General features: G+C 35.4%; 1 protein-coding gene across 2 annotated transcripts in view; it reads right to left on the minus strand.

Moving 5' to 3' along the window:
* FANCC (FA complementation group C) overlaps positions 1-12,982 on the minus strand; it is an 85,986-nt gene that overhangs the window by 15,092 nt on the left and 57,912 nt on the right. For both annotated transcript variants that reach the window (XM_042788117.1, XM_042788118.1), the window contains 3 exons: positions 11,657-11,813; positions 5,657-5,709; positions 2,545-2,644 (listed from right to left, as the gene is read on the minus strand). In XM_042788117.1, the coding sequence (XP_042644051.1) occupies positions 2,545-2,644; positions 5,657-5,709; positions 11,657-11,813 (310 nt within the window). The remainder of the gene's footprint in view (positions 1-2,544; positions 2,645-5,656; positions 5,710-11,656; positions 11,814-12,982) is intronic.

Here is a 12,982-nt window from a genome sequence, read left to right on the forward strand (position 1 = left end):
TAGCTTGGACCAAGAATCCCCATGAAAAAGCAGCCCTTGACACAGTTAGTAGTAGCCAAGACAACCCACAGCATGAGTTACATATGAAAACAGTAAAGTAAGTGAAAACCAGTTTTCAGCACACTGTTTAAGCAAAGTAAAAACTGTTTGCTTCCTATCATACAGACACAGTATTTTAGGCAGTTCTTTCCTTACATAAGATATCACAAAGTGCAAAACAAGGTACAAAGAGACAGAATGAGTTTAGATGTGTCTGGTTATAATAATTGCCATGATGTATAACAGGAAATAAAAGTTGAACACCAGTATAAAATATTTATCCAGCTATTTAAAAAAAAATTCCCAGGTGGAAGCCACTGACAATTCTGAAATGATCAAGGGAAAATAATCCTGAAGAAAAATATAATTTCCATCAAATAAAAACATGAACTTTAAGTTCATAAATTTACAAGCAGCATGACCCAAATATCCTTAGGTCAGCTTTCACTACCATTGCAAACTTGAAGAAAATCTGCTTGTACAAAACATGGAAAGGATTATCCCAACAGTGACCTCAGTACTTCCATTTTTAAATTTCTTATTCAATGACTACACAAATGGTCTTTTTTTCTTAAGTAGGTTTAAACTTCATATTCCATTTATACCTTTTTCAGTCTCACAAAACACAGAGGAAACACGACTATTTCTAAACCCTGTAGTACTGTTTTTTCACACTCTTGAGCTTTTTCCTGACAAACGTTGCTCTCTCTAAATGGTCTACAAAGTTATTAGAAAAGACAGCTATTTCTGACAGCTGCCACACCACAATAGAGAATCATTCTCCTCCTTGCAAACCTGTGCAACTGCCAGACAATACCTGGTTCTCTTGAAAATTCTGTGGACACATCTGTTTGCCTAGCCTTTTTTTTTTTTAATTAACTGTACTATAAATTCCTAAGGTCTCATATGATGCAGCTAGAACCCTCTTCACCTTCTGTCATTAATGGTATTACCATTCCTCTGTGAAATGCTAACGGAGCACATTATGTCCTGTCAAGGGCATCCAGATACCACAAAGATGGGTGCTTTATGAATATATGTAATATTGGTATGAAAGAAAGTATGATCTGACTGATTTTAAAAAGTTTAGGTAGGAGTCTGTGCCTGCATTTTTGTATGCCAACTGTTAGTTAACACTACGGTTGATTGATAAACTGTGAAAGAAGGGATATTAAATTTAATATTGAAGGTAATACCTTAATCAGAGCCCCATGAATTAAACTGTATACAAGTTAAATAGAAGAAACTTAACATTTAAAACCACTTCAAAAAAGTGGGCAATAATCCATGTCACAATGCCAGCAGGTGAGAGGCTTTTACCTTGAAGCAAATGCATTACCTGCACAACAGAATTAGCTATTGGGTGTCCGATGGGTGTGGAATCTTTACTTGGGATCTCCACCCAGTCACCCCCACCTGGGGCTACACAGTGTGCTGCTGCCATGCAGTCAGGGTGGCATAAAATTAACATGCAAAGTACCTATGTATTAAGCAAGACAGCTGTGGTTTCATTCATAATTCATATTGACTGAAGCTAGAAGACAGATTCAGTCACACTGCTAGTTAAAGGCCAGTACATAACAAGCTCTAAGAAGTCCCAAAATTTTCTTAATTCCCACCTCCCTAAAAAGATACAAGAATCAAAGGAACTGGAAATTTTCTTAAATCTAAAGTGAAAGCCATTAAATGGTAAGATACTTTCCAAGCTTACATCCTATAACTTGGAGTTAAACAACCAAACAAAATGGTCAGGATGTGAAATGACAATGTGATTTGCAACCTATAAACAAGACAAGACTTTTTCATATCTTCATTTTGAAATTTAAAAATGAGAAACTGATCCTGCTCTTGTTTAAATACATACAAAAGTAATTCTACTTGATTCAGTTCAGTAAGACTTGTATAAAAATCTGTGCAGAAGAAGAGACACTAAGCTGGGAAATTTGAAGCTTTAGACTGAGGAAAAATTTCTAGGAGGCCACTGCTGAAGACAAGAAACTGAAACCAGTACGTATTCTGTGTCTTTTACCTTCTGAACAGACAAATCTGACTGTTCAGAATCCTAATCATAATTATTTGGAGGAATGGAGATGGGGTTATTCTCACTGTTTCATTTATTATCAGAAACCCTGCTACTGCAAAAGAAAAACACATTTGTTTTTCATCCTTTCTATCAGTGATGGATGATCATGATCATGTTCACTTTACAGGCAAAAAAACTTCAGCAGCAGGGGAACTGCCCCTGTGAAAATCACAGTTTAGGTTGCAGGATTACTCCAGTGTCAAGTCAGATAAATTGCTTTTACATATTGGTTTCACACTGTAATTTTACTCACAGATGAAGATGTTAGAACTGAACTGTATATACCTGCACATGCAGCTGTAGAGACATGCTATTATTTAGCCTGTTACATTCAGTCACCATTCCTAACAGTTGAATTGTTCCTGTTAAATTTCGTATCTTCTTATTGAAAATAAACATTTAAGAAATAGATCTTGACTAACCTGCTTGTTTTCATTCTGATGAGCCTGAAGGAAAAGCTGTGTAAACACCTGTATTACTGTTATAACTTCTGGAGTTCCATCAGTTTCCAGCAGTGCATTCCTAAGCATTGAAAAGTTAGATTACAACAGATCAGATAATTAGTCTGCCTGTCACACCACTGTTAACTGAAATGAAGACAAAAGATATACATTCTTTGTATGCTGTAGATTCAAGCTATGCATGACTTCATTATGACAGTGTGGAAACCAACAGAAATACTAACTTTGCGGCCTTTTAAAATTTATTTTTTACTTAAAAAAAAAAAAGCAACTTCTAAAAATAAAGTAGATTTAGTAAGTATATACAGCATACATGCAGACACACATAATTTACCCTACCAGCAGAAGAAAAGAAAGTGTAAAACTAGAAAACAGACTACCACAACTTTGTTAGGCAAATTTGGCATCTGAACAGTCTTCCTGTGTTCAGAGCAACCATTCCCATGCCTGCAGTTAAGCATACTTTAGTGCTTTGTGAGACTGCATCCCATAAACCATCTCAAATTAGAGAGAAAGCACAATCGAATACAATCTCTTGGGTTATGGTACCTGGAGGGAAAAAAATAAGTAAATACATAAATAAATAAAAATCTGGACTTAAACTGTTAAATGTAACGCTCCTACTGGAGCCAGGAAAACAAATAAACAAAAGCTGATAATGAACAAAAAAGAAAAAAAAAAAAACAACCAAAAGTCACAGATTAAAAAAACTACACAAGGAGACTGAATTTAAATATTACATAACATAGCTGCTGTTCAATCGCTGTGACTCCTTAGTGATCATTAAGCAATGAATCAGCTGCATAAACAGAAATGAGTGTATACCAAAGGCGTACTTTAGATCCATAATTGCTACAGATTTAATTGGGGACTGATGCATTTTAGTGGTGAAATCATAAAATTGACTTTGGTGGTTCAGAAAAGTGAATGCTTTAACTGGCCTTACATAAGGCATATGCAACCTTGAGCAAATGGAGCAGAAAAACACACGGGTACCAAAGTGTAATTTTCATTCTTATTTAAAAGACATGTAATACTAAGGAGACAAAATGTTCAAAAGCAAGCTGCCACTGAGATACAAGGTTTTTATTAGAGAATTGTTTAGTTCTTTCAGTCATGGTCTAAAGATAAGAACAGCTAACAAATTACTGCAACAGAGAATTTTTACAAAACTACAGGCAAATATAATCACTACTATACACACAAGTAGTACATAGAAACTCAAGACAATCTAGATGTATGGACTTTTGTATAGCCACACATAGCAAGAAAATAAGTTTCTACTTGGGAAATAAAACCACAAGTTAATATCTCTGAGCTAAAACAATCTAGTACAATCAACCTCCAAAACAAGCATGCAAATAGCTGGAAAAGTTATTCCTGAGACACAATGCTTAGATCTGTACTTCTAATAGAATATTAACCCCTCAAAATAAAAGGAGTTTTGTGCCAGCTGTAGAAACATAGCACTGTTTCCAAGCAATGAAGTACAAGTTCTTTATCAGCAGCTCTCTAAAATCTCATGTGACTAAATCTAGAGTAGTATCTTCATGTCTGCACACCACTTGATAATAGTTGGAAGGATGTCAGAGAAATACAACAAAAATGGACACAAATCTGCAGAAACCAACCAGTCTGCTAAAGCCAGCTAACATACACAGCTTCACATAATACCAAGAGGACCTGACACACAGTACATTTAAAACATATTAAGGGTTAAATACCAATACTGTAGAGGAACAAGCATACTAGGTAGAAACAATTGAAAGCAAACAAAGGAACAGAAATGTAGGCTGAGAAACAGGGAAGTATGATGAATTTCTAAGACCCTTTGGAACATTAATACAAGTGCAAAGTCTTATTAGGAAATACTCTGCTGGACAGAGTCCTGCATTATCTGAGAAACAGCATCTCATCCATTTCTATTGTCTACCAAATGGAAAGGTGCAAAAGAGTTATGTAGTTTCATGTTATTTTTAGAAAATATTTTATATACCATGAGCCTAAATAAGCAAAGAACCTTGAACAAATTTAATCTCCCTATACCATCACAATATACGGCCTCCAGACTAAGATATGGAGGTCTGCTGAAATGTCCTGACAGCAGGCCTGTTGAAGTCACTTCCATTTTCAAGTGCATTTTATACTGGGAAACAACTATTCAGAAATCCCAGCTCTGCTCAGATACTGAACCACAGCAACCAAAAGGACTGCCATAGCCATCGCTCCTGAGTGGTTCCACTCTCACTATACAGCAGCCTACGGATTCTACAGCAAAGACTCTTCTGTTAGTGCCTGCACAAACCTACACATGCACAGACACACAAATGCCCCCAAACATATGTGCCCGGGAGACCTTTTTTCTTAAGAAGAAAAACACTTGATGGACAAAGAGTATCAGTCACTAAATACATTACTGCTGTACTGAAACTGTAATACTGATAAACCTGGCAGCAGATATACTTAAAAAGGATGTTAAAATAATAAGTCAAGTGAAGTGAAGAGAAAAAGCCACTGAGTACGAAGGACTGGAAGCCCCCATGTGGTAAACAATATATATTGCTTCAAAATAATAATGCATTCAAAACCAAACTCATTATTAACAGGCAGATGAATAGTTTAATGCCATTAAGAGCATACTTTATACAAATCCTGAAGACTATTAAGTAAAGGAAGCTACACTTGTAAGTGCAAATGTTTTAGCTAAATTCCATCTTCATGCTGGCATGGGCCAAGCCATTTCAGCATTTATAATTTTCCCCTCCAAATCATATTTCAACCACAAATCTCTACTGAAGTACAAAATATCTTACAAATTTTAAAGGCTAAAATACAATGTAGTCAACTGTATCAATGATTCTTACAATGGAACTTTTATGTAAAGTTCGCAAGATTTTTAACGTTTTTCACTATTTGCAGTATATCACACAGAAGGGGACATTAAGGCATACAGAAAAAGAAAAAGACATCCTATAATTATAATACATCCCAGATTGTAATACTCCTCATGAAGAAAACCTCAATGTTTAAACTGATTATTTGAAACACTTCTCACTGTGACTTCAAGACTTACTTGAAAATTTCATTAATAATTCTGAAAATGGCAGGATGGCTTGCTGCTTGTGGCTGTTGATAAACAAATGACAGAAAATTAGTCATTAATAAGAAACAACTCAATGGCGACTGTATAATTTACAGCTTATTTTATGGATGCTATTATACTGCAATTATTAAACTATAAAACTCAGATTAATTCTTACTAAACCCTCAGATTTCCTCAGGATTAGGTTCTTCAAAATAACTACATCGAAGTCACGGAAGGAGATCGACAGAGATACCAAGAAGGCTAAACAGCTGATACAAGCTGGGATCCCAAACTGTTTACGACAATAATCACTAAAAATACTAAAAGTGGCAGCTAGAAAGAACAGGTTGGTGCATGCAGTTGCTAGAGGAAAGAGACAGAGAGCAGATTTACAAACAGCTTTCCTCTCCTGTTCACAGACAATCCCTTTTGGATGTGCTTTGAGATTCTTGCTACACCTTCAAAATCGTATTTCAGAGATTAAATTTACTACCCTTGTCTTTAATACTATCACACACATTTTGGTCCAAGAAATTTTTGCAGAGCATTTTCTATGAATTTCACAGTTGCTAGTACAAGTTAAATATCTCAGTGCATCAAAATGTACTTTTTTTAAAAGTAGTGAAGCTTTTTATCATGCTAGCACACAAAAAACTGTTTTAAGAAAATTGTTATAGTAGACACACACTAGTTAACACACTATTTTCTAATCCCATATTCTTAAATTGTTAGATTTATTAGACTTTTATAGAGCACCAAGAATAAAAAGCTACTTACACATTCTCCAAAATATATTTTGCCTAAGTTAAAAAAACAATTAATGTTTTGTGTTTCTGAAGTTAGCACCTGAAGTTTTGATAAGAATAAAGTTCTTGAAGAAACTAGAGCAATTCATGTTTAATGAAGTGAATTTTACAAACTTCAGGATGTATTGAAGAAATAGTGTTTCTTAATGGCATTTATTGTAACAGCTTTACATGTCCGATGCACTATTCCAAAGAAAACTTTCATGCATTTGTTTCAAGCTAAAAAGTACCAAGTAAAATAGAATTTTTTTCTTTTTAGTTGCACACAAGCAGAATGAGGACTTTATATGATCCCTATATGATAATCTCAGAAAACAGAGACAACCTTTAAATATAAACTGTCTAGAAAAGCTCCTTATTTCTCACAGTTGGTTTTGGCATACTGGAAATATTAGGTGGCACCTCATTTTCTTGTTTTAGCACACTTTCTCTTTGCCACATGGCTGTAGCTAAATTGTCCTATTGAACGTGTGCCATCTAGTGTTCGAGAGTATTTACAGCCGGTTGTTTGGACGTGTGAAGAACAGCATGCATCTTGTTGAAAAGGCTGGTCTCCAAACTTCCACTACTGGAAGGAGAAAAAATAATGGCTGGCTGAGGCAAAAAATAGACATGTTCACTTTATTTTTCTGTTGTTGGTGGTGGTGGGTTGTTTGTTTTTTTTTTTTTTTCCCAAAGGAAAACTTGGACTAGACAATCTCCAGAAGTGCCTTCCAACCCCAACCATCCTTCAATTCTGTGAAAACAGTGGAAAGTGAGAAGTATGTTTTCCAGTCCTGTGGGCTGAACGGTTCAATGTAGCCATTTCTCCACTGTCTTTTCAGACACTTTACCTACCTTTGCACACATGCCTCTGTGATGACATACCAAACCACTGTTGCTTCAGACAGGGTGAATACAAACTAGAAAGTGTCCATCAGCACACTGCCACACGTACCAAGATCAAATTATAGTTCTTTTGAACAACACCAAAAAAAATGCAACAATGAGAAACTCTCCACCCTTTCCTGCCAGACAGGAGCAACCTACAATACTTACTACAATAAAATACAGTTAAGAGCTCCTAGTATTTAATCTACACTACTGACATCAACATGAATTTCATTACTGGTATTCAAAACTGAAAACAATGAAAAGAAAAACCAACCCCAAGCCCTACCGTTACCTAATTCCACAAGATTTTGATCAATGGTCTGCATGGAATTAATTTGCAAGCACTCAAAGTAAGAATGCTATCATAGTGCAGAAGTCTAAGGCAATTTGAAGATGTGCCTGCTGTTTAGCAGAACTAGAGCAGGCAGCACAATTCTGCTGCAGCCAGCAGCAATGCTGGCATTTAAGAGGGATAATCAAATTCAAGAGGGATTCTCATACACTTTTCACGTTGTTGTCTTAATCTCCTTATTTTTTCAAAACAAAAAGGCATTTTACATTTTAATAATCATGTTTGCAACTATGCAGTATTTTCACAGAAATTCAGAAAATCAAACATACTGTCTATCAGGATCTTGTTCCATCACTTTTAAAACATGCACAACACATACAGCACTCCACACACTAAACCAAAAAGATCCAAACACAGGGAATTGAAGTCTCATGTGTGATACTATAATTACATATTTTAAGAATATGTTCCTCTTCAGAAAAAAAAGAACCACAATAATAGTTATTTTTGAAAGAAATACAATAGGAAAAATATACTGTAACATACACAAGTTCTGTAAAACTACACTAACTTTTGCATCTGTATGATCAGAAAGAAGAATCTTAAACAACTAATTTATAATACAAAGCCAGAAATGGATAAAGAAATAAGAAAACCACATTTGTATCTACAGGAAGGAAGTAAATGTAAATGGCACAAGGAAGAACAGACTAATAATGATACACTGCATTTTATTCACATCATAGAATGCTCTGTAACAACTGCAAGAGAAAACACAGGGAAACAAATGGTGCCCAAGATCCCACAGAAACAGATTTGAGGTGGTAGCACCAAAAATATCAGTTCTCTTGACTTCCAGATTTGCATGCGTTTGATCGGACACAATGCTTCTGCAGTTAAACACATCTATCTTTACAAAACTACTACACTGCTGTATTCCAAATGTTGTCTGTATTTCCAAATTGTGTATTTCCTGTATTCCTGAATTTGATATTTATCAATTAAAAATAAGAAAGGCCACATAATTTTTTTCTTATACCAAGTGCCAAATGTGTTTTTATTTTGAAGCATACACTGATTTTGAAAGCACAAACTTCTTTTCACAGAGGTTTAAAAAGCTCCTGAATTCATCGAAGTTATCGATATATTAGTGTGTGCTATTTCAAAAATTTTACCAAAACAACGCAGGTTTTGAAAACAGGCAATACTGTGGGAACTAATTGTAACTTAGCTGGAATGCATTGCAAGAAGAAAAACAGCTTCTCATGTTCTCCCTCTATCCTTCCTCCTTTCACCCTCATTAATGCCTGTTTCATTGGCACAGCTCCCAATGAAAGGTGAGCGTGGATCCAGCTAGGCTCAGAACCTGGGGATAAGGCACAGCAAGAGGGCAGTGCAAGGGCATGGGAACCAGAGCAGTCTCCAGCTTGGTATCCTGTCAGGCAGTACAAGTGTCACCATATCACCCACTAAAACTGTATTTGCTCTGTAATGCTGAAGTGAAATTAACAGCAAGGGAGACCCCACGGCCAGAGCTTTAACTGCAGAGCGCAACATAATTTCGATGCTGGGCTGGACTTGGGAAAGCTGAGGAAGTAGGAAAACAAAATGCAGCAGTAACAGATGGTTAGAAGCTGACAAATTTTAAGCCCTCTCAACCTATTACTCTTTTCTCGCAACGTAACTTTGAAAGAAATAAAACTACTTTGGAAAGCTGTCTAAGAACTGAACACAAACTATAATTGACATTGATTCACTTGCACCTATTTTTACACACATGGTTTAAAACTCTGTTTGTATACACACCTATGCATTTCTGGGACAGCATAAAATTCTAGTATGTGTATTTACTTAAATTTTAGTTGCTAGCGCACACATACGAACCTTAAAGTTACTTCACAAAGGTAGACATCCACTCACCCATCAAACTCTGAAGAAGCTGAAAGACCATTTGTGATGGTCACTTAACTTGCTTTTATTAGTACTGAATAACTACAGAATTTCCAATATTAATTCCCATTTAGCCCCCACACCACAAATCTAATAGCATACCATATAAAACACAAATTAGTAGATCGTCACATTACAATTACTCTTGGAATTAAAATGTAACAGTATTGTATATCAAGCTTCTTTCATAACAGAAGTATGGTGTTTTACAACTATCTGGGTACCAAAGATTTCTATGAGGTTTATGTACAGTTTGGTTACTGTATCAAGATATTTTATTTAGGTAAGTGACTGATAATGCAGTTATGAAATAGCTTATTGACATTTCCTTCTTATCATATACTATAATCAAACCACTAATGTATTTCTTCCTATCTATACTATAGAGGTTTTCTTCCAAATAGAAAAAATGTATAAATCAAGTTTTGTCTCATGATTCCACTTTTTATTACCATATCCATAAGGCAAACAGAGGTCACAGACTATAAACACCATAACCCAACCACTAAAAAATGCATACTTACATTCCTAAATATTCAAATATCTTTCAGGCAGACTAAATTAATCATATTGTTGGATTCAAAGTGCTGACTAACTAAATGCTACACAAGTAAATATATAGTACCATGTGCAAGTTGTACAAAATATCATTAAGTATTGTACAACACAATTTCCAAATCAAATCTTTTCCTTCTATACTGCCTCTCTGAAGCTTCTCATCCTGTTGTTTTTAATTGGTATGCCATCTCCCATTTACGCACTTTCCCTCTTATCAATGCCTACTGATCAGCAATATCCATCTTCCAACTGCCCCCTTCTTTCTGCCTCCATTCATTCCACTCCTTGTCCACAGGATGTCCTCTCTAAACCAGCGTTCAAAGCTGCTGCACTGGTCTTTCCACTCTGTGAATATCTTATTTGGAAAACATGAAATCTTTGAAGCAGAGGCAAGTAAGGACAACCTAAGTGAGCACAGTAATGTTCCATTCTTTTCAGGCATCAGAATGTGAAGACCGGGTAAATACGAACACTGTTAATAAACAACAGTAAACCAATAATTAAAACAAATTCTTTGCTTCTTTTTGCATATAACCTAGATACTTTGATTTTCTTCCTCAGCCATATGTGGTACCATATCCTGTATTCAACTCACAGTGTATCTGACACAGAAAAATTAGGCACAGGCCTTGCATATAGCCTTATTTTCTGGCATGCTTAGATCACCAGATGACATATGAAGTGCTGCTGATGCCAAGCATTTACAAGATTTGCAAGTAATATAATGGATCCCTAAAATAGAAATTTGCAGATTTAATTAAAAAGGAAGAACATTTAAAGGTAATAATTAATTTCTTACCTAGAATAGAATCTCTGTAAGCAGTTTCATAGGCTGAACATAAGATACCACATGCCATTATTTAGTTCTATCTATTTTATGAAATATACAATTTAAGTACATAGCACACATGCCATTTCACACTGTAATTAACAATTACATTTACATTTAGTGTTGCAAACTAGCTCATTATTTTGGAAAAGGTATTGTGTCATGTTTTCTCATAGAAAAGGTTTTTGGTGCACTGTGTAACACAGCATTTGAAAGGTTTAGCAAATGTTTTGTATAAAGAATTTTGTTCAGGTTTGCAAACAAAACTAAGTAACTAGGCAGTCCATAATAAAATAATCTACAAGATATTTCCAATTGTTTAAACTGCTGAACTCCCAAGGGCACAGAGACTGAAGTAAAAAAAAAAGATTCAAATCCTCCCTAGCCAAAGTTTATAATTTTTCTTTAGAACATAGCCAGGTACTCAGCACCCCACCAGTCAGATTCTCATCTCTTCATACATTCTTCACCACTAAATGAAATCTTTTTTCTCTTCTACCAATTCAGTGTAAAAACTGAAAATTTAGTGGCAGTTGTAAGACTCAAGATTTGCCTTTGCATTAGTAAATTACACGCCACATGACAGCCATTTCCCTCAAATATGCTAACATATTTGGAAACTCTCTGTCACTTCTGAAGCATGAAAGAGAAGTATCAAATGTACTCCATGTTGCACATACCAGTAAGGAGTCTTTTATGACACCAGCAGCTTCTTCCAGTGAATTCATCTGAATGGAAAGCAGCTGGTCTAACAGATACAACGTAGCCTTCTCAAGGCTTGGTAAGTGACGCAGCCAGAGGCTGAAGACAGCTGATTCGGGAAGGGAGATCTTCTTCCTGATTTGGAGAGAAAAACACAGTTTTCCCCAAGAAACTGGGAGGGAGACAAAAATGTACTTTTTTGTAAAGCACACTGGGGAAAAAGAAGGCACAAAGATCAACCTGCAGCAAGACAGCGCAAAACTTGTTTACAGTGGTCTGTTCAATAATAATGGCAAAGAATAACAGGGAAGCACCATCATCCACAAATTAAACTTTACCACGTGTCTTTAAAAACCTAAAAATGGTGGATCCCAGTAAATGGAAACAGAAGGTGTAAGTCTGGGGTTCCCTTCCACTCTAAAGAAAGGTCCTGCCCCACACTTGTGCTTTTTTAAACCCAGGCTGCTTTGTGAAGACCTGCCTGATCAGAAAGTGTCAGCAGCTGACAGGTAAGCAGGAAGGTCCTGGATAATATTACTGCTGCCCAGAAACAAGAAAAAAAAAACAAACCAACCAACCAAAAAATGGAGTAGAGGTAGGTAATTCTTCAGCCCACCAACACCAACCAGGGCCTTTTAAAAGATAAATGGTTAAAAAGACAGTTATCTCTTCACCGAAACCTTCAGCTATAACTCAGCTGAATCATACTGTTGTATCACTAGGAAACAAAAGGTACAGTTTATTGTGAAATAACACCAAAATTTGTGTGGGCCAGGACAAATCAAAATATACTGAAGTAACCACCCAAGAAGAAGAGATATCACAGCACAAAACATCCTGGAATATTTCTACAGCTATCATGATAGTTGTAAATTAAAAGGTTAAAAAAAAATACATAGATAATAAGAATGTGCCTTAGTCTTAATTCAGATAAAGATGAAAAAACCCTAAAATTAGGCTGGAGAGTACATGCAAACTAAAGCTACTGATAAAAAAGAAAAATACCAGCAGAAAGAAGATTTAACATAATTTTAGGATCTATTTTCAACATATGTATTTAACCATACATTCATTTAAATATGACCCTTAAGAATTCTGATTTCCATCAAAAAGCTGTATTTTTTTCATTCAAAACAGTAATAGTTTCATTTAAAAGTGTACATCTGTAGACAAGAAATATACAGAAGTACATAGAATTTCAAAATTGTAAAGCAGTACTCAATTACAAGATGCTGTTTAATTATCACTATTAAAGTACATATGCACATCAGAGTAAACTAAGAATACCAAGAGATTATTTAATT

This window comes from Tyto alba, unplaced genomic scaffold (assembly GCF_018691265.1).
Source record: "Tyto alba isolate M040663 unplaced genomic scaffold, T.alba_DEE_v4.0 Super-Scaffold_13, whole genome shotgun sequence".
Lineage (NCBI taxonomy): Eukaryota > Metazoa > Chordata > Aves > Strigiformes > Tytonidae > Tyto > Tyto alba.